At 42.9% G+C, this 22,245-nt stretch overlaps 1 protein-coding gene across 6 annotated transcripts in view; it reads right to left on the minus strand.

Moving 5' to 3' along the window:
* LOC119953196 (transcription factor MafG) overlaps window positions 1–22,245 on the minus strand; it is a 57,195-nt gene that overhangs the window by 12,587 nt on the left and 22,363 nt on the right. For 3 of the 6 annotated variants that reach the window (XM_038777189.1, XM_038777190.1, XM_038777191.1), the window contains exon 2: window positions 17,074–17,137. In XM_038777189.1, the coding sequence (XP_038633117.1) occupies window positions 17,074–17,109 (36 nt within the window). In that variant the 5' untranslated portion in view covers window positions 17,110–17,137. Of the gene's footprint in view, window positions 1–17,073; window positions 17,138–17,795; window positions 17,818–19,125; window positions 19,145–22,209; window positions 22,231–22,245 lie in introns of those variants that run through there. The other 3 variants (XM_038777195.1, XM_038777196.1, XM_038777194.1) reach the window with 3 other exon arrangements.

The following is a 22,245-nucleotide window of genomic DNA, read 5'->3' on the forward strand; positions in this document are numbered from 1 at the left end:
CAACAGAAGCACAAACGCCTGACACATGCACAAACTAATTGTAGATTTAAACAACATTTTTGCTGAGAAAATGAACAAGCTATTGTTCTGGTGAACATATTTTCAAAGTCAGTTTGACATTAAGAAATAAGCTGTACCAGTAATCGAGATCAAGGTCAAGTAAGCACTACAGCAACATGAAGGCACCATTGTCCAGAATGTGGATAAAGCAAAGTCAGCAGAAAACCAGTCGAAACCAGTCTTGATAAAAGCACAGAATCGCATTCCATAGCATACACAAATATTCAAACATGAAACATTCAGAACGTATGTTGCACATTAAGGATTGACAGTTAACCATCGAATCAAATGTATTTGATTCTCACCCAAACCAATTTGGACGACAGAGGTGTAGACAGATGGCTTGAGACTGATAAAATTCTCTTTAACAGCCATCTTTATTCCGGGATCATCCTATACTTTGATCTATCTATTCGCTATCTCTATTGTCATATTTTCACTTTTCAACTCTAACTCTTGAAGTAGTTGCAAGCTCTTTTGCCGTAAGCAAGAAACCATTTCTGTATTATTTTGAAAGTTAAATTGTTTATAAGTTACTTCTCTTTAAGCCCTTTGCTAGCCGGACTTTATTGAGAATAGATTTAAGTTTCTCTCAATTGTAATCAAATAGAGGCAACAAAAGGTTCTTGTTTGCATCCAAGAAGTGTAACTCAAATTTAGTGATGTGAGACTACACTAGATCTGCATGCTAGATCTCTACAGTGCCAAAATGTATTAATAAAGCCTGGTTGTTAGTTAGCTCTCAGAAACAATGTTTAGGGTGACAGCACATCTGAAAGACTTAAAAGCCCTTCTTGTAAACCAGAAATGAATGGCTGCTGCTGTCCAAGAGGGAGCATTATATACACAGTTGGCGCAAAACCCATTTTTATAGTCAACTGCAATAGTTTCTGGTTTTCAGAAGTAAAATCCAAAATGTCATGGCAGGAGCAACATTTAAAATTAATTCTCAGTTAAAACACAGTACAGTAAACTGTAAAAAGATTTCAGGGAGGACATATGCAGGTTAGTAGATGGTTGCCAAATAAAAATGCACATTTTGAAAGAAGGATTTATATTCTGAAAGGTGACATTTTCAAAGCAGCAGAGGTACAAGAGATTGCGGGGCTCAAAGTGGCAAACACGATGATAAATCGTTTTTTTAGAAAAGTACAATAAGTTTTAAAAGTAGGCGAATGGGGTGCAAAAGCTAAACCCACTAAATAATTGGTTAAACTGCTGTTGTAAATAGTCTTGTTAAGTGTCGGATGCCCTTTCTTGAGGATGGTGGAGAATGTGCAGTGATACCAGAGATGAAGGGCTGTCATACTAAGGACAGACCAGAGAAACTGTGATTCTTTTCATTCGAAGGATCTTTAAAGGAGGATCTGACTGAAAATATTGCCAAGGCATGTATTATTTGCAGGTTAGGTGGGGTTATGGGGATAGGGTGCCAGTGTGAGACTAGGTAGTGTACCCTTTCTAAGTGTCACTGTAGACTCGATGGGCTGAGTGGCCTCCCTCTGCATTACAGGGATTCGATGGATTTCTATTGGTTGGCAAATTAAATAACCAAAAGGTCATAAACGTAAGATGATCACCAAATTAATGAAGGTAAAATTTGGGAGAATAACTGTATGGCATGTCTGCCCCACCAGAATCAGGTGACTGAAATAGAATCTATATAACCATTTAAAATTAAAGTGATTTTTAAAAAATGCTTTAGAAGGGGATGGGGAAATGGGCCAATCGGACAGCACTTGAGGGTTGGCGTAAGAGTGATGGAACAAATGGCCTTCTAGGCTGTCAAATTCTATGATCCTAGGTAAAGTTATTAAAATTTAAAGTATATATGAAATGACAGCACCAAGCAGAGTCACGCACAGGTTACTCATCACACTGACGAATTATTTGACAAACAAATTTTTATTTTCTGAAGGCATGAAAAATCATGAACAATTAAAGTTCGATGTGTAATCAATCCTGTGTGCAGCAACTTCAGAAGCGATGAAAATGAAACTTGACTGATACAAGCCATTAAATAAGAGAACATTACATTGATTTTAGTTTCATTAAACTTTTAGCAGCCTCAAGAAAATATAAATAAATAAATAAAAACAATATCACAGCTATTACTTAGTCCTTGGAGCACGACCATGTAAGTAATCGAATAGACTAACTAATTTGAGCTTGCTTTATTTCATGAGAGTATCTTTACATTTGACACTATTGGACAGATGTAGAATTATCAGTACTTAATATATGTATATTTTTTAACATCTTTCAAATAACACAAAACAAATACTTGCCATTCCCCCTGCTGTTTAAAAGGAGAGTGCACCCAGATAAATACTTCCTATTTTCCCCCACTCACCGCATAGGGCTATTAACTTTACATAGAGAAAAGAGAAAAAAGGCCTAAGCCAGGATTTGGCTTTCTATCTCCAGAAAATAAAATTGGACTGTGAATAATGAGATTGCCACTAAATTTCTAATTAAACTTTACAGCCGTTTATGCACTTCACGTTTCTACAGAGGTCTAACAAAGGGATCAGCAACATGAACATTTTACCCAAATAGTAACTGGACAGAGAGAGTTTGATGGCGGCAGAACAGAAAGTTGCTTTGTTTTAATAATTAGGTGAACAAACTATGCGAAGACACTGGGTAGCCATTAGTATAGAACATTTTAGCGCAGTACAGGCCCTTCGGCCCTCGATGTTGCGCCTACCTGTGAAACCCCTCTAAAGCCCATCTACACTATTCCCTTATCATCCATATGTTTATCCAATGACCATTTGAATGCCCTTAGTGTTGGCGAGTCCACTACTGTTGCAGGCAGGGCATTCCACGCCCTTACTACTCTCCGAGTAAAGAACCTACCTCTGACATCTGTCCTATATCTATCTCCCCTCAATTTAAAGCTATGCCCCCTCGTGCTAGCCATCACCATCCGAGGAAAAAGGCTCTCACTGTCCACCCTATCTAATCCTCTGATCATCTTGCATGCCTCAATTAAGTCACCTCTTAACCTTCTTCTCTCTAACAAAAACAGCCTCAAGTCCCTCAGCCTTTCCTCATAAGATCTTCCCTCCATACCAGGCAACATCCTGGTAAATCTCCTCTGCACCCTTTCCAATGCTTCCACATCCTTCCTATATGGGGCGACCAGAACTGCACGCAATACTCCAAATGCGGCCGCACCAGAGTTTTGTACAGCTGCAACATGGCCTCATGGCTCCGAAATTTAATCCCTCTGCCAATAAAAATCTAACGCACCGTACGCCTTCTTAACAACCTGGGTGGCAACTTTCAGGGATCTATGTACATGGGCACCGAGATCTCTGCTCATCCACACTACCAAGAATCTTACCATTAGCCCAGTACTCTGTCTTCCTGTTACTCCTTCCAAAATGAATCACCTCACACTTTTCTGCATTAAACTCCATTTGCCACCTCTCAGCCCATCTCATCTATGTCCTCTGTAACCTGAAACATCCTTCTGCACTGTCCATAACTCCACCGACTTTATAGTGTCATCTGCAAATTTACTCACCCATCTTTATACTCCCTCCTCCAGGTCATTTATAAAAATGACAAACAGCAGTGGCCCCAAAACAGATCTTTGTGGTACACCACTAGTAACTGAACTCCAGGCTGAACATGTCCCATCAACCACCACCCTTTGTCTTCTTCCAGCTAGCCAATTTCTGATCCAAACTGCTAAATCACCCCGAATCCCATGCCTCCGTATTTTCTGCAAAAGCCTACCGTGGGGAACCTTATCAAACGCTTTACTGAAATCCATACATATCACATCAACTACTTTGCCCTCATCCACCTGTTTGTTCACCTTCTCAAAGAACTCAATAAGGTTGGTGAGGCACGATCTACCCTTCACAAAACAGTGTTGACTATCTCTAATCAAATTATTCCTTTCTAGATTATTATAAATCCTATCTTTTATAAACCTTTCCAAGACTTTGCCCACAACAGAAGTAAGGCTCACTGGTCTATAGTTACCGGGGTTGTCTCTACTCCCCTTCTTGAGCAAGGGGACATTTGCTATCCTCCAGTCTTCTGGCACTATTCCTGTAGACAATGACGACATAAAGATCAACGCCAAAGGTTCAGGAATCTCCTCCCTAGCTTCCCAGAGAATCCTAGGATAAATCCCATCCGGCCCAGGGGACTTATCTATTTTCACACTTTCCAGAATTGCTAACACCTCCTCCTTATGAACCTCAAGCCCTACGAGTCTAGTAGCCTGTATCTCAGTATTCTCCTCGAAAACAGTCTTTTTCCTGCGTGAATACGAACAAAAAATATTCATTTAGCACCTCTCCTATCTCCTCAGACTCCACGCACAACTTCCCACTACTTTCCTCGACTGGCCCTACTCTTACCCTAGTCATTCTTTTATTCCTGACATACCTATGGAAAGTTTTAGGGTTATCCTTGATCCTACCTGCCAAAGTCTTCTCATGTCCCTTCCTGGCTCATCCTAGCTTTCTCTTTCGGTCCTTCCTAGCAAACTTGTAACTCTTGAGTGCCCTAACTGAACCTTCATGTCTCATCTTTACATACGCCTCCTTCTTCCTCTTGACAACTGATTCAACTACTTTAATAAACCACGGTTCCCTCGCTCGACCACTTCCTCCCTACCCGACAGGTACATACTTATCAAGGACACGCAGTAGCTGTTCCTTGAACGAGATCCACATTTCAATTGTGCCCATCCCCTGCAGTTTCCTTTCCCATCCTATGCATCCTAAGTCTTGCCTCATCGCACCATAAATGCCTTTCCCCCAGCTATAACTCTTGCCCTGCGGTATATACCTATCCCTTTCCTATTATAGTGTAATAGATTACATGCCCCATTAAGTAGCCATATTTACATAGCTCACTGAGACCCTCTATGGACAGCATCTTGCAGTGCAACATGACATGCTAATTTTGTCACCGCGTGTGTTTTCTACTCGAAGCAAAACCCCTTCACAGACAGGATAGATCAGGAACTTGAAATTTATTAACCAGAGGCACAAATCTATAATTTAATTATGGCACTGCAAATGGAAATAATTTTGTCTGTAAAAACAACTGGGATAGAATGTGACCCCAGTACAGCAATAGGTTCTACTCCATTTGACTTGCATAGAAGAACAGAATTTCTTGTGGCTCAGTAGGTAGTACTCTTGCCTCTGGGCCAGAAGATCCAAGTTGAAGACCTACTCTTGGACTTTGATGGCCACAAAAGGAGAGTTCAGAATCTTGCCAATGGCTTAAAACCAACCTGCTAGTGCTTCCAATATGCCTATGACAGGTTGCAAGAGGAGGAGATTTTCCTGGTCAGCTGCGCTGGATGCGGAATACGTGCTCCACAAGCTATGACCACTTTATTCCCTCTCCCTCAGAAAGGAATTGCCCACAGTTCCTCGTGGACTACGGTTAATTACGGATAGACATATCGAAAGCATCCGCCCATGATTTCCTGGGAAAAGCTCCATGTGTGTTCTTGCAATGAGAACTTTCATTAGAGCAGTCAAAAAAAAAGATATAACAACAGCGAGGGATTGAGTGATTTTAGTTTTAAAGAAAAGAAGCAACACATCATCATCTTTTGAATTCTCTACTCCAGAGGTCAGTGAATGCTCAGTTGTTGAGTAGTCAGACAGAGATAGATAGATGAGAATATGGGGATAGGGTGGGTAAATGGACTCGAACAGAAGATCAGCTACAATCCTATTGATTGGTAGTGTAGGCTCAAAGAACCAAGCGACCTATTCCTGCTCCTATTTATGTCCTTACACATTTTGAATAAACGGGCAAGCATGTTTTACTACAAGTTAAGTGTGTGTGCGTATTCCATCCCCCCCCCCCCCCCCCCCCCCCCCCCCCCCCCCCACCCAGGAGGTGGATGCACACACAGAGCACAAATCAAACAGTGGAAATGTTCCGACATTCCCTACTGTGAACTAGAGTGTAAACAGGACGGCACCAAATGGGTCCGTCTGGTACATGAAGCAAATTGTACTGGAAGAGATCCAGGAATCAGTCTAAAAATAGGGTTTAGGATTTTCCCCGAGTGTCGTACGTCAATTTACCAAACAGGTTTCTCATTGTTTACTCTGCTTCTCAAATTATGCATTTTTATAGGGAAATGTTGAGTAATTTTTGAATTAGCCACAGCAATAGAGGAACAGTGAATGGCTGCTCAGAGTAAATTTAGTGAAGAGAAACCTTTGTTCCTACTCTGTTGGAACATTATCATTCGTCTTAAGGGAGCTGGTCCTGAGTGTACTTGCACTGTGCTCCAAAGATCACCACTATTACACAGAGCCCTTATTTTTCCATTTGGATTTTTTTGTGTTGCTTAGTACACAGTTCACAAGGAATATTAGAACTGAGAAAAGGGAGTGTTCCAGACCAGTCGTTCAATATGACAATGCAATCACTGGTCAGGTACAGCAAAGCTTCCTCCTCTATTCTTCCCCATAAATTACAGCTGTCCGAATCTCCCGACCCTAGGCCAACCTCATGTCATGCTAACATTTCCCACATAAGCCAGCCTCTTATTGAAATGGTAAATTTAGTACAATTAAAAGGGAACTAGAGGGTTCTTTGCAATTGGATTAAGGTTAGACAAATTTACAGGCATCAAGCAAGCAGAGACAGCTTTCATTCCATCATACGGAGCTGAAATTTAGGCTAGTTTCTAAACTTGATCATTTAATCGGGGGGGGGGGGGGGGGGGGGGGGGGGGGGGGGGAAGCTTTGAATTATATGTTCTACAAAGTTTTTCCAACGGCAACAAATAAAAATATACATTTGCTAGTAGCCCATAGATACCCACAATTTTAGTAAATTATCTTGTACTTATTGAAGGATCATCATCTTGGTGCTTCATTCCATTTCCAAGATGCCCCAGGAATGTAAGGAGCATTGCACACATTCCAGACTAGCCTTTAATTTCAACCTGAGGCACTCCTTACAGCTGCCTGATTAATATAGTGACAGGGCCAGGCTAGTTAACCCCTTGCGACTGTCCCGTCACTCGGTTAGATCAAGGAGAATCTGTACCTCAACTCTATTTCATGGTTTTTGTGTTGGTCATCACACCTTAAAAAAAAAATCCATCAATTTTGGATGTTAGCAATTGAGGCAGGCGAAGGATTCCAGATCTCCACTACTTTTACGTCTAAAAAAAAAGTGCTTTCTATTTTCACTCCCATTGACCTTTCTCAGATTTTGCTCAATTGTTCTGAACTGCCCAAAGGAAACAGTTTGCGCTATCCCACCATTCTATAGGCCCCAGTGGGATGACTACTTGTGGTGATATGATTTGCATAGCTGTCTGCCATTGGTGCAGAACACCGGCTTACCATTGGCCCTGGTCGAGCATGTGCCTCCCGACCGATTGGTTGAGACCAGTCATGTGACTGCTCTCCGATTGGTTGAGAGGCTGAGTTAACCACGCCCCCTTACCGAAGTATAAATAGTCGAAGCGCCCGGCGGTTGTCCATTTTATTGTAGACAACCGCAGGGCTAAGTTCTAGCTTATTAAAGCCTAACTTTTGTAAAGCAACTAGTCTCTCGTGCAATTGATGGCTCATCACTACTCAAAAGGAATATAAACAGAGCTTCAATAGAAAAACCTGCTCTCTCAATTTATCCCATTAAATGCTGGTAGACGACTGCTCTGCGCCCTCAAAAGGCCGATGTATATATTATTTTTAAAAAATAAATTTAGAGTACCCAATTATTTTTTCGAATTAAGGGGCAATTTAGCACGGCCAATCCATCTACCGGGCACATCTTTTGGGTTGTGGGGGTGAAACCCACACAGACACGGGGAGAATGTGCAAACTCCTCACGGACAGTGACCCAGGGCCGGGATTCGAACCCGGGTCCTCAGTGCCGTAGGCAGCAATGCTAACCACTTTGCCACTGTGCTGCCCTCTATATCATTTTTGAGGTGCCCAACACTGAAGGCAATACTCCAAACAGTATCTGACCACAGCTCTGCACAACATCACCTCCTCACTTTTGAATTCCAATGACTTTTTGGGTTTGCCATTTTGCTTACTTTTACACAGACATGGACATCCAAACCCAGTTACTCCACCACAGCTCCCTGTCCCTCGCCACAAAATATTCTGATCCATCTTTCGCAGTTCCAAAGTGCACGGCTTCAGTCACCATATTGAGCTCATTCTGCCCTTTCGCGCAGACTGTTTATGTCCCGTTGTAACTTTCTTTTGCAAGATAATATATTCTTATATACACACACACACAAATATGTAGGATTAGGGTTTGACCTAATCTCACATGATTTAAATTTTTGTTTTCCTTTGACATAATCACCTCATAAAGCTGTACTATAGTTAGAGATAATAAAATGGTTAACTCCCCAGGGTGCTACAGGATTTAGTGTGCCAGTGCCCAATTTAGCTGACTGAGCAGTTTATTTTTGGATGTGCTAATCCATGCCAGTTGACTAAATTTTGACAACTCATCGTGAAGTGGGAGCCTGAAGTGGGAAATGGGACCCTGATGATTAGTTACCTGGTTAATGGTGAACAAAAATTGGCCACCCGAAGTCTGTGAGGGACACTTGGAATTCGGCAAGTCTTGTTCATATTTAACTACCATGTCACAATCAATCGTGTGTGTGACTAGCGGCCTCTAAAGGAGTTTTCATTCACGATTTGTCGAGAGGAACAACGAAGGTTATGACTTTCTATCCAGAGGAAAACCGTATATTGTTCCGGGGACACGGGAACGCTGGCTGGGGGCAGCATCCCAATTGCCCTTGCCGGCCATTTCAGAAGTCATTTTAAAAATCACATGTGGCCAGACCAGGGAAGGATGGCAGGTTTCCTTCCCTTAAGTGAACCGGAGGGTTGTTTACAATAATCGACAATGGTTTCATGATCATTAATTCTATATTTGTATTAAATTCACATTTCACCACCTGCCCAGGTGGGATTCGAACCACAATTCCCATAGCATTACCCTGGGTCTCAGGATTACTAGTCCAGCGGCAATACCACTAACGCCACCGCCTCCTCCCCCTACCTCGGTTTGACAACTGCTTGGCCTGCAAAGATTGGTTCAATACAACTTGGTGCAGTATTTGTGCTAGATTCAAATTCTCTCCCATTCCACGCACCTGAAGTTACTGTGCTTCCTAACACCCAAGTCAGTAATGAATAAAGCGAGACTGAGGCAACAATACAGACCCATGGGTAACACCACTCGTCACACCACATCAGTGAATGTCCCTTATTGCCCTACTCTGTTTCCTTCCCAACACAAGAGCACAAGGCTAGCTCCATTTTCATGAACTTTCTTTTTGCTGACAATTCCTTACATGGAGCATCAGCAAATGCCCTCTGTAGTCCATAGCGGCGACATGCCAATGACCGCCAGGAAAAATTACAGACAGCCAAATACCGGTATTGTGCCACAGGCTAATCGCTCAAGCAATTCCGAATTGAATCAGAAATTTAATTTCCCTATGTGGCTGAAAACACATCATAAAGTAATAAAACCAAGATGAAAATATTCCTCTCAGCCTCACTAACAACCATGGTTCAACCAATGAAGGAAACTAAAGAGATCAAGGATTACACTTTGCTGTTAAACGTGCCTTGCAACTTGCCTACAACTAACACATTCCAAATTAAAAGAAAACTTCAGCGAGTCCCAGCTCTCAGGCACATGGTTGCAGAGTTCAGAAATACATTCTTGAAAACAAATCACCAACCAAGAAGTTCTCTGGAGCATCAACCGGTACTTTGTGGTGTTCTGCGCAGCATTTAGATTTACTTTACACCAATTAACATTTTGTAGCACCACTGAAGGTTAGGCTGATGAGACGCTGGTTTCTAATTGCAGAAACATTGTACCATAAAACATACACATGTATTGTTCTGCTGCTAAAAGTGAAGCTTTGTTCAAGATGGTCATTAACTAGGCTAAAAACACCAGCTTTGAGATCAAAAAGAGTTGAATTGCAGTTGGTGGGGTTGTTTGCAGTTTGGCAGATGCAGGTCAGACTGCAAACCTCCTTCAACCAATGGCAAAGAACTTTGCTTTGACTGCACCATCAACCGAAGAAAAAAATGTACATAACAGCTTCAGCAACAGGCAAACACAAGAATATGTACAGGAACACAAGGAATAGGAGACGACACGGCCCATTGAGCCTACTTCAATACGATCAGGGCTCATCTTGCGATTCAACTCCACGCTCCCACTTCCTCCCCATATCTTTTAATTCCCTGAGACACTCAAGATCTGTCTATACCAGGCTTAAATGTATTCAACAATGGAGCATCCCCTCAGGGGAAGAGAATTCCAAAGATTCATAACCCTTTGTGTGAAGTAATTTCTCCTTGTCTTAGTTTTAAACGATTTACCCCTCATCCTGAGCCTCTGTCCATGTGTTTCACACTCCCTGACCAGCAGAAAAAACCTGTCCCCATCGACCCTATCACAGCACTTCAGAATTTTGCAGGTTTCAATCAAATCACCTCTCAATCTTCAAAACACTAGAGAATCACCTCTGGTTCTTCTCAGTACGAGAGAATACAAGACCAATTTACTCCTCTCACCATTGGGACAATCCCCAGGTACCAACTTAGTGAACCTTCACTGTTTCACCTCCAATGCAAGTATATCCTTTCTTAAAATGTGGAGAGCAAAAATCGCACACAGTTGATTGTATAACTGGATGGGAATATCCCAGAACGGAACCCTGGTTCAAAAAGCCATTATTTTTTAAAAAATAAAACGTGGAGGAACACAGTAACAGGCCCACTAATTAGTCTTAGCAACACGTGATAAATGCAGGATTTTCAGATATATTGTATTATATGGATTAGGTGCAGTAAGGGTTGCGTGTGACTGTTGCAGTCATGTTTTTCAAAATCCTTGCTTGAAAGGCAACTAGACTTTTCGGAGACAGAGGGGCAATTAAAGCATCGTAAAAGTATTGTAATTCAATCCAGCCATGGATATTGTTTGCTGTGTTCTGACCCCCTGGACTAGTGCGTGGTCAATTCCAGCCCCACTTGACCTGGAGTTGCAACATAATTGAAATTAATAAATAATTCTTTGAAAAACACCCAAAATCTTTGGCAATTCACTGCCCAATAACTACAGTCACCAGGTTTGTAAAGTTAAACACAATTAATTTTATTAATAACTATAATTAAATATATAGCAAATACTTATACAATTCCTACCTCCCCCCTCTTTAAATGGCCCCCACACAAGATGACTGTGGACAAATACACTCTCCACTCTGAACCCCAAGGGAATGTTTGTGGATGTCTCCTCAGCATCCAGCCAGATGTTTATAAAGCGTGAGCTTAAAAACTCCGCTTCCAAAAACATACTTTAAAATCTTTGCTCATAATTATGCTTTCTCTGAGCCATTTGTATTTCAAAATCCATGTTTTCCAAATGACACTTGTAAACAACGTTTCCGCTCCACTTTAATGGTGAATCCAGTCCAGGATTTTACACCAACATCTTTAGAATTTCTTTGTCTGGACTGTTGTGTAAGCTGCTCATTGTTGCTTTAACTCTAGATTGCCAGACTGTATTAAAGTAGCATTCAATGTTTGATTTACCTTTGAAGACTGCTGTCCCACTTTAAATCTAGATACTGCAAGTATCTCTAACTCAGAACACTTTGCTTACTCTTCCTTGAATTCTTCTGAACAAGGACTTGGTCTCCGTTCACTTAATTCGTTGTCTTAAACATTCTTTCTGTCCCAATTCCCTGGTTATCTGCACTGTAACTAGCACTTTAGGAAGCATGCCACTTTGCAGCTCCCATCGTGTCCAGTCTTTCTTCTGGCAGAGTTTTAAAATTTTTTTTAGATTACTCAATTATTTTTTCCAATTAAGGGGCAATTTAGCGTGGCCAATCCACCTACTCTGCACATTTTTGGGTTGTGGGGGCGAAACCCACGCAGACACGGGGAGAATGTGCAAACTCCACACGGACAGTGACCCAGAGCCGGGATCGAACCTGGGACCTCAGCGCCGTGAAGCGGTTGTGCTAACCACTAGGCCACCGTGCTGCCCTTCTTCTGGCAGAGTTGAGAGCTGTTCACTCCCAGGAGGTCCTGTCTCCAACTTTCCACAAATTCAACTAAAATATAACTGAAAAACATTTTTTATCCTTACAAGGGCCTCCAGTTGCTAAGCAACCCTTGTTAGTTCTATTTATTCTTCCCGCCACAGTCCTCTCTAAGCACAATAGAAACATAGTTGGAGCTCAACCAACTTGTTTCTATATATTGGGGGGGGGGGGGGGAAGAGAGAGAGAGAGAGAGACAGAGAGAGAGGGGGGGAGGCAGGATCGGGATCTTGATGATCAGCCATGATCATAATGAATGGCGGAGCAGGCTCAAAGGGTCGATGGGCCTCCACCTGGCTCTATTTTCGACGTATGTTTCTATGTAACCCCCAGACATTCGTTCAGCTGAATCTAATTATAGCTTTTACCCTTCCTATTACGGAAACATTAAATTAAACCCACTTAAAACTAAACCTTATTTCTTTTTTTTTTTTTTTTAAATATAGATTACCCAATTATTTTTTCTATTAAGGGGCAATTTAGCGTGGCCAATCCACCTACTCTGCACATTTTTGGGTTGTGGGGGCGAAACCCACGCAGACACGGGGAGAATGTGCAAACTCCACACGGACAGTGACCCAGAGCCGGGATCGAACCTGGGACCTCAGCGCCGTGAAGCGGTTGTGCTAACCACTAGGCCACCGTGCTGCCCTTCTTCTGGCAGAGTTGAGAGCTGTTCACTCCCAGGAGGTCCTGTCTCCAACTTTCCACAAATTCAACTAAAATATAACTGAAAAACATTTTTTATCCTTACAAGGGCCTCCAGTTGCTAAGCAACCCTTGTTAGTTCTATTTATTCTTCCCGCCACAGTCCTCTCTAAGCACAATAGAAACATAGTTGGAGCTCAACCAACTTGTTTCTATATATTGGGGGGGGGGGGGAAGAGAGAGAGAGAGAGAGACAGAGAGAGAGGGGGGGAGGCAGGATCGGGATCTTGATGATCAGCCATGATCATAATGAATGGCGGAGCAGGCTCAAAGGGTCGATGGGCCTCCACCTGGCTCTATTTTCGACGTATGTTTCTATGTAACCCCCAGACATTCGTTCAGCTGAATCTAATTATAGCTTTTACCCTTCCTGTTACGGAAACATTAAATTAAACCCACTTAAAACTAAACCTTATTTCTAATGTTTACCTATAAAAGTCTTTTAAAACTACCTTTATTTTCCTAACACATTGCTCCTGATCCAGTTTCACAAAAATCCTGCATGAAGTCCTTGGTCAGCTCTTGCCTTACTTCAAGCAACGTTAAGGATGTGGCAACGTATTTGCCACAAAGAGGATTGATATTCTGAACATATGACAAGTCAAAACAGTGATAGGGGAATTATCAGAAACAGGCAGATAGAACATGGCTCAATCTTGGATGTGATAAACAGCATCACTAACAGTAGAAGGATCAGAAAAAACAACCACGATCCATAACATTTGAGCCTAAGAAACATCATATCCCAACATCTCGACTAACAGTTTTTCCCCTGAAAAGAATCGGATTATTGTCCAATTTGCAACATAAATAGCCCCATCCTGCCTCCTTTAACATACCACTCCGTACAAAATGTAGTTAAATTTCACACTTCAGATTTAACACCATGTGGCCTGATTGCAGAACCTGCGACTATGTTAAACATACCAGCATTACTCTTTTCCTGTACCATCGAGGACCTGGAGTGCTCCTTGTAAGAATTACTCCTGATTTGTTGAAAATAAAAACACTTTAAATCTTGACATTCCCAGTCAGGAATTGCATTGCAGTGTTGTCAGGAATCAATAACTCCTGTGTTTTAATCTTCGTGGTTCACAAAACATTTCTGAATCATCAAGTCTATTAAGGCAGACAGAACCACAATTTGAAAACTGCACCACAGGAGAATGCCCCCAGCTGTAAAACACCTCCCCAAAACTTTGCACTGGGTGTGTAACAAGTAATGATGTTTCGCCCCACATTGCAATGCAGATCGGTGTACACAAACTTGGGTCCAGCTTCCGATCATACACGTTCTACTGACTTTCTGCTGCTCCATTGCCCGATATTGAGTCAACTTCCTCTGCATGAAACCATTTTCTGCTTACTGGTAAGCACAGGCCACAACTGGCCAAAAACAGAGGATGATTAATGACAACACTTTTGTATGGCAACACTTTTTAAGTGAGATGGTGGATTTTGTGTTTGAAATGGCCACACTAGCAATGCACTTTGAAAAATGGTTGAGTACCGAATGGCACACACGACTGTTTGTTGTATTAATGGACCAACCCATTCAAGTCTGTATTATTTTAAAGCAGGTGTTAATCGAATTTATTTTACACGCCTCAATTAAAAACAGCAAACAGAAGATCGCACAGGCACATTCGGGGCTTGTTTACCTGCTGTTATTGGAACATTAATTTCTAGGGCTCTCATTAGGAATACGCTATTTCCAGCATTAAAGCAACTCGTGGGTAATTAAATTCTTTCATGGAATGCGGGCGTCACTGGCTCAGCCAGTTGCCCATCCCTGATTGCCCTCGAGAAGGTGGTGTGGAGCCACCTCCCTAAAGCGTTGCAACCCATCTGGTGCAGGCACACCCACAGTGCTGCTAGGAAGGGAGTTCCAGGGTTTTGATCCTGTGACAGTGAAGAAACATGGGAATTAGGATCCGAAGTAGGCAATTTAGCCCTTCGAGGCTGCTCCATCATTCAATCAGATCATGGCTGATCTAGTTCCAAGTCAGGATGGTGTGTGGCTTGGAGGGGAGCGTGGTGGCGTTCCCATGTATCTGCTACTCTTGTGGTCACGGTTTGGAAGGTGCTGTGAAAGGAGCCTCGAGTTGCTGCACTGTGTTGCAGCACGGTAGCATAGTGGTTAGCGCAATTGCTTCACAGCTCCAGGGTCCCAGGTTCGATTCCTGATTGGGTCACTGTCTACGCGGAGTCTGCACGTTCTCCCCGTGTGTGGGTAGGTTTCCTCCGGGTGCTCCGGTTTCTTCCCACAGTCCAAAGATGTACGGGTTAGGTGAATTGGTCATGATAAATTGCCCTTAGTGTCCAAAAAGGTTAAGTGTGGGTTGCTGGGATAGGGTAGTTACGTGGGCTTGAGTGGGTTGCTCTTTGTAAGGGCCGGTGCAGACTCGATGGGCCAAATGGTCTCCTCCTGCACTGTAAATTCTATGATTCTATGATTTTACACACAGTACACACTGCACCTCTGTGCATCAGTGGTGGAGGGAGTGGATTTTGAAAGTGGTGAATGGGGTGTCAATCAAGCGGGCTGCCTTGCCCTGGATAGTGTCAACATTCTCGAGTGCTGTTGTAGTTATGCTCATCACTTATGTGATGAGATGTTATGTGATGAGATCCCATCACAGTCCCAACATGTGCCTTGTGGATGATGGAGAGGCTTTGGGGAAATCAGGATGCGACTTGTGCCCCACAGAATTCTCAATTGCTGAATTGTAGTTAGTGGGCACAATTCATTGTTTTGGAGACTAAGTGTTGTCGTGACTGAAATGCGTGTAATTCGCATTCTCATTGGGCGCGCTTTTTGGTAAGCGAGCTGGGATATGCAAATGGATCATCACTCTGGTGGTGCGGATCCCGAGCAATTTCCGACCCGGCGGTCTTTCTAATCGCTGGGGCCAGAGTTAGCGCTACAGTGCTTGGCAGCTGGAGCATTTTATAAGCGCTCCATTTACCACAAACTCACTGCCACTATCATGATGGCTCATAGAAGACCTGCTCTGCTCTCCCCCCCCCCCCCCCCCCCCCCCCCCCCAACGGCTCCATGCCAGTGAAGGGGAAGAGAGACATTCTCTTGCCCAGCATGGGCTGCAGACTCAACCCTGCCCTCCTGAACAGTGCCTACAAGGTGGTGGCAGAAGCAGTCATTCTCACCAGGAGACAGCTGGTGATCCGGAGGGGTGGGGCTCACTAGTGAGGCCTCGGCCCCGAGAGGGGAAGAGAACCATTAAGGGTTCCATAATGCAATAGTGCAGGTGTCCTCTGGTTGGGGCGAGCGCTGCTAATCCCCTCCTTCCTCTGCAATGGGGCAACGCTTCTGAGGAATGCCAACACAGGGTGGGCTCCTGGGCTTGACCCTTGATGACACAGCTAGGGTATGAGGCTGTCCAGAGGGGTGGCCTGGGTGGGCTCCCAGATGACCAGAGGCCTACTGAACACTTAAAGGACACAGGCACCACTCAGCAGTGTGAGCAGCCAGAAGTCTGTGAGTAGCAACTAAGGGGTGCATTTAAAAGACAGACTGCAAAATGGCAGTCTGAGCCAGTCCACTCCGATCCCGATGGGAACATCCCAAGTCCACAGACCTGGCACCAAGTCAGTACCCGCTACTACCCCCGGCCTGGGCAGCCACCCCCCCCCACAGACCCGTTTTTAACGGTTTTCCAGTGTTTTTGTAAGCCTCCCATTCCCCCCTTTGCAGCCATGGCATTTGTAAATAAATACTTAGTAGTAATTCACACCCGCGAGATGTCCGCCCAAGAGGGGCAGAGCATCAGGGAAGGGCACAGCATACAGTGTACAATCTGCTAATCACATTCAAATGCATGTAAATGCCGGCAGTGCATGATGCCGCCGGCACGGGCCAAAAACCTCGCTATCGCCACCAACTGAGGTGGTCTTAAAGAACAAATCTCAGTGAAATATTGGCCAGTCTTCTTTGTGAGTTCAACTGCTTGATGATTTCTTGTGCCTAACTTGTGGATGAAACTAAACACAGAGTAATTCAGAAGCTAACTCAGAGTGGTTTCGAAGCAGTGTCATTAACTCTACATGCGGATTTTGACCCGCAGGATCAGCACCAGTATTAAAGACGTTTTGCTTTACTGGACCTCAGCAGCCTGTGCATTAAACGTTTATAGGGAGGTCAGTTGTACCTTTAAGGCCTTGTTTCCCTTGTTAGTAGTCGTCATACCACGGCACACGTTCAATCACACAAACCTGAGGGAAAAGAAAACAAAAAAAAAAGTGAACTTTTCTTTGGGGCAATCTTTTGTCCTTTGGTGAATAGCCAAGATATTAAATATTTTGCATCCAGATGCAGCTTCCATTTGGGGCCATCAAGAGAGTCTATTAGCACAAGTTCAATTAGCTTATTCAACAAATAGCTGAGCCATGAAGTCCAACGATCTGACCCCTGGCCTGTGCTGAGCAGTAGGGATGCTACAGATAACCTGAATTCCAGGTAAGGTCAAAGTTAGAATTGGCCTTGGTGTTGCTGCATGTTTGAACATTCTGCTAACGCTCATGAACACCTTGCCATTTGGACAAAATACCGGAGGTTGACCAGATATGCAAAGTTCTATCCTCAATGGAGCTTAAAGGGCAGGGGAAATAATTGCCGATCTATTGTCATCGGCGGAGAATGTCAGCAAAGATGGAAGCAGCATGTGGTATTCTTAGTGAAGTATTCTTATATCAAAATGAGCAATACATTTTCATGTTACACCATCACATTCTGTACGATCCACAGACGATGCTTTTCTTGATAATCTCCCCCCCCCGCCCCCCCAACAACCCCAAGAAAATAAGTCATCAGAATTTTGTTTTAATCTCCCTCATCTGCAAGAAAATTTGAGGAAGTAAGGTATAGTCTTACCTATAAATAAAGCACACAGTTGATGCAATTAAACAAAGCATTCACAGAGTCTTTTGGAATATACCCAGGGGAATACCAGAAGCAGAGTGGCGACCAAGAATTCTGGACAAGACACTTTCATTTACTATTGAGCAGAATCACTCAATTGTCTGTTGCAGCGGGAACTTCCTATTAGTGTAAGCCTCATCACAACCTCTGCACCAAATGCTGTTCATAAGCTAATTATAAACGTGAGATTCATGATGAGTCAGCAAGTCTGAATACAATACTGACAGGCTGACTACACCCAAGCACCACCATGGATCTGTACAGTAAACCATTATTCTGCCTTCTCAGACATGGCCCAGAAAGCTTTAAGCAGTTCCCCAAACTGACCTTCTGGCAGACACCTCGATTCACTCTCATATTTTAGTATGCCAAAATCGGTGGCATATTCAACTTCCAGCATTATAAAAAGAAAGGATTAAAACAAAAATCTACTTTTAGGCTCATCTCCAAGTATAGGAATAACGCTTTAATAAATGAAACTGAATAAAAGTGCCTGGAGTTTAAATGCCTCTACAAATGGTCAAAGAGCCTGCATGGTTCTCTAGGCTCACAGAGCACCCATAGCCAGATAGAGGAGAAGCTGCGACACTCTGCAGACCTGTGCCCCAGCATCACTCCGTTGCTTTGCAGGGGTAGGAAAGAGAAGCGATTGCAGTTTGGGTGCTGGGTAAAGGTGGGGTCGTTCCAGTTGATCTGTTCACCTGCTCCGGACCTTCCTAATCAGTTTCATCTCCGTTGGCTTCCCACCCACTACTGGGTGTGCTTTTGGAACACTTGCATCAGGAAAACTCTTCCAGTATAAATGAGATGGTAACTTCCTACATCCTACTGTCAGTGTGCAGAATGGCCAGCACGAGAGCAGGAACCAGCGCAGCCAGCACTTTCCTATTGAGTTTGTCTGTTTGAAGTAGATGAGCTCCTGTCCTAATGTAGAAGATCCATCAAAACTTGACAGCAGGATGAAGTCAACTGCAGACATCTTAGTTTTTGTCATGACTCCCCCAAAAAATTACATAGTTTAGCTGATCGAAGAGTAATGTGGTCAGCAGACAAAACAAGTTCATTGCTCATCCTGGATAGTTCAACAGAAAGAGACAAAAACATCAACTCGGATTCTAACTCATTATAATGCGAATAAACCAAGGTTTTCTGTTGTCTTTCCCCCTCCCTAACCGTGACCTGCCCCAGAGCTTTGAGAGCTATCACCACTCAACTAACTCTATCCTCTTGAGTATCGTCGATTTTTAATCGCACCTCAAATTAATCACACCTTAAAACCTACCTTATGTTAAAGGGCACTATATGGATAAAAGCGGTGGCTGACTTCTTCTGGTTAGATGATAACTGCGTGCACAGCATAACCCCTGACCTTAAAGCATTAGCAATCCCACCCTTGAAGCCCAAACAATCTAAGCTTTCTTCCTCCTTGCATACTGGCTTGCCCTGTTTAAATTTCAAGGACTGAAAGTTCTGGCAAGCGCTGGTTTTAAGAACTGCTGCCTCATTGGAGGATAAATTAGTACACTGAGATCAGTTTGTGAAAGGAACGCCAGGAATGCAATTTAAAGGAACATCGATTTAAACTTTTGTGTGTAACCCTTGGCATTCCATGATACAGACCTCTGCAGCCCTACACAAATGGTTGGTTACCCTGACTTAATCTACTGATAACATTCATAAATTACAATCAATGCCGAGTGTTTAATTTTCAACTGTTCCTACCATCAGTGGCTGACCTGTAACTACCAGAATATCACTTTATTTTGCTCAAAACACTTACAAATTTGAAAGGACAAGATCTTAAATTATATTATTGTGCTTTTACCAAGATTTGGGTTTGTGCACCAAGTGGTTTAATTATTAAAATATTATAACCAATTTAGTCTCGCAGAGTAGAGAGATCATATGAAGTCACACGTCATTGGGAATTTAAAAAAAAGTAAATTTAGAGTACCCAATTATTGTTTTCCCAATTAAGGGGCAATTTAGCGTGGCCAATCCACCTAACCTGCATATCTTTGGGTTGTGGGGGTGAAACCCACGCAGACACGGGGAGAATGTGCAAACTCCACGCAGTGACAGTGACCCAGGGCCGGGACTCGAACCCGGGTCCTCAGCGCCGCAGTCCCAGTGCTAACCACTGCGCCACCGTGCTGCCCTTCATTGGGAATTTTAACACTCTTTTCAGATTTGATACACTTCTGACTCCTCTTGTATTATTGTCTTAGCATACCATACAAAGCAGGACTGAATTGAAACGCTGAGAAGTTACAGCAAAGTTGTACAGACCTTGGGTTAGACAAAGCTAACAAGTAACTGCGAACAGCTTCTGGTCTCTATATTTATATTTTTAAAAAATGGACAAAGACATGGAGTAAGTACAAAAAGAATGGGGTATCGGAACGAGGAGTTTATAGATATCAGAAAAGATTTTAAAGGTTGGGTGACCTTTCTCTGGGAAAAGACTAATAAAGATCTTTCAAATTACATTGGAATGGGGAAGCTGTAAAGAGGTTTCCAATTGCAGGCAAGACCAGAACTAGAGGAAGTCATAAATAAATACCAACTCAGGAGAAATTGGTGATACTTGTTGGTATCTGGAGTATTTGAGATGCATTTGAGAAGCTAGATAAGCAAAATGTGCAAACGAATAGAAGGATTTGTTGACGGGGTTAGATGGAGGAGGATAGAAAGAAGCTCACATGGAGTAAAACACCAGCACGGATCTGGGTGGCTGGTTTATGCATTATAAATATTCCACAACCAGAGTATCCCTACTGCAGGGAACAAGAGCATGTTGTGGCTTTCTAATTTTAAATATCTATCATTGCAAGGCAATTGATGCTTAATTTTTTCCCATTATTCTATACTCATGTCACATCTTTCCACTATAGTTCTTATTATAAATAAACAACAATTGTGTTTAAACTTACAAACCTGGCGACTGTAGTTATTGGGGGGCCAAAGACTTGGTATTTTTGTAAGAATTATTGGTAATTCACTTGTGTTGTGACTCCGGGACGAGCGGGGCTGGAATTGGCCATGCACTAGCAAAGGGTGTCGTAATACTCTCTTCACCTCTCTGCATTCTGCTGTATTCCTTGGCAGAGAACACTGATGGGTGACCTATTCACAGGTAACTGTCAAAGCTTTTTGCTTCAGTAACAAGATGTATACAAGAGTAAAATTATGTCCTGCATCAAATTTCTCTTCCAGTCTCAAGTACTGAAGCATACTTTGGTGCACAACTCCAACAGAAATGCACAGAGTATGAAAGCTTATCTTTGGAGAGGGCCAGCAGAAATTGGAGAGAGGAGACTGGCTTTAAAAACTATTTGATGGCAACACAAATGCAATGGTAACAGGAGGAAAGAAAACATTTGAAAGGTATTTCCCAACATTATGCTGCCACACATCAATGCAATGAAGAACGTCTCCTTTATTTTTGATTACACTTCAGCCCCATGCTACTGATCTTTTGGTCACCTTGCGGGGAGGGAGGAGGAGTCCGTGCAAGCCTGCTCCTGACCAACGTGGCCATTAACAGGTCCAGGCAGTAGGAGGTTGAGGAGGTCATCCTACCCGATTGACTTCCCCACTAACAGGACTAACCTCACAGCCGGATGGTCCTGGAGAGGGAGCATACAGTGTGGCCAGGCATACTTCAGGCCTTCCGCGACTGGTGGATCCCGCTGGGGCTGGGGTGCATATCACCGCCGTATCGTTTAGTTTTCTTCCAACATTTTGTTTTGGTCACAGTGCCCCACCAGGGGCAGTCAACCCTTCTCATTTTTGTTTAATTTATTGTCCTCGTCCGCAAGCTGGCTGTTCATTTTTGAATGCTACAGACACAAACCTTCCACTGACACAGCATCAATGTTAGTTCAGAAACTTCTTAACTCTCTCCTTGAAGGAGACAAATTTGGTTGGAGGGAGGGGGGTGGGGTAAATGAAGAGATGAAAGAAATCAGTATTTTGATACTTAACATTTTTTTGCAACAGTGCCTAGGCTTGTAAATGTAATGCACACCTAGCCAAAAGGCTGATTGGGCGTTAAATCATTCAACCAGCAAAAGCATTGTTCTGCAATATAACCTTTATTACTGATCAAATTCTCTCTTAACTAAACAAACACAACCATGAACTTTAAACCCAAAGTTAGAGTTTCCTCTTACATCATGTGAATTTGTATCATAATCTCACCCACCCATAGGAAGAGATAAATTAAACAGATTTCATATTGATCTGACACAGCCTTAGTATATGTATATAAATAGATAGAGAAACATCTTACAGTAGCTAGAATAGTTAGGTGGCTTATGCGACTTTATGCTAAATCTTATTCTGATTCTGGACCAACTTATACCTGTTTTTCAAGTGGAAAGGAGAATCATGGTTACCA

Source organism: Scyliorhinus canicula, chromosome 18 (assembly GCF_902713615.1).
Source record: "Scyliorhinus canicula chromosome 18, sScyCan1.1, whole genome shotgun sequence".
NCBI classification, from domain to species: domain Eukaryota; kingdom Metazoa; phylum Chordata; class Chondrichthyes; order Carcharhiniformes; family Scyliorhinidae; genus Scyliorhinus; species Scyliorhinus canicula.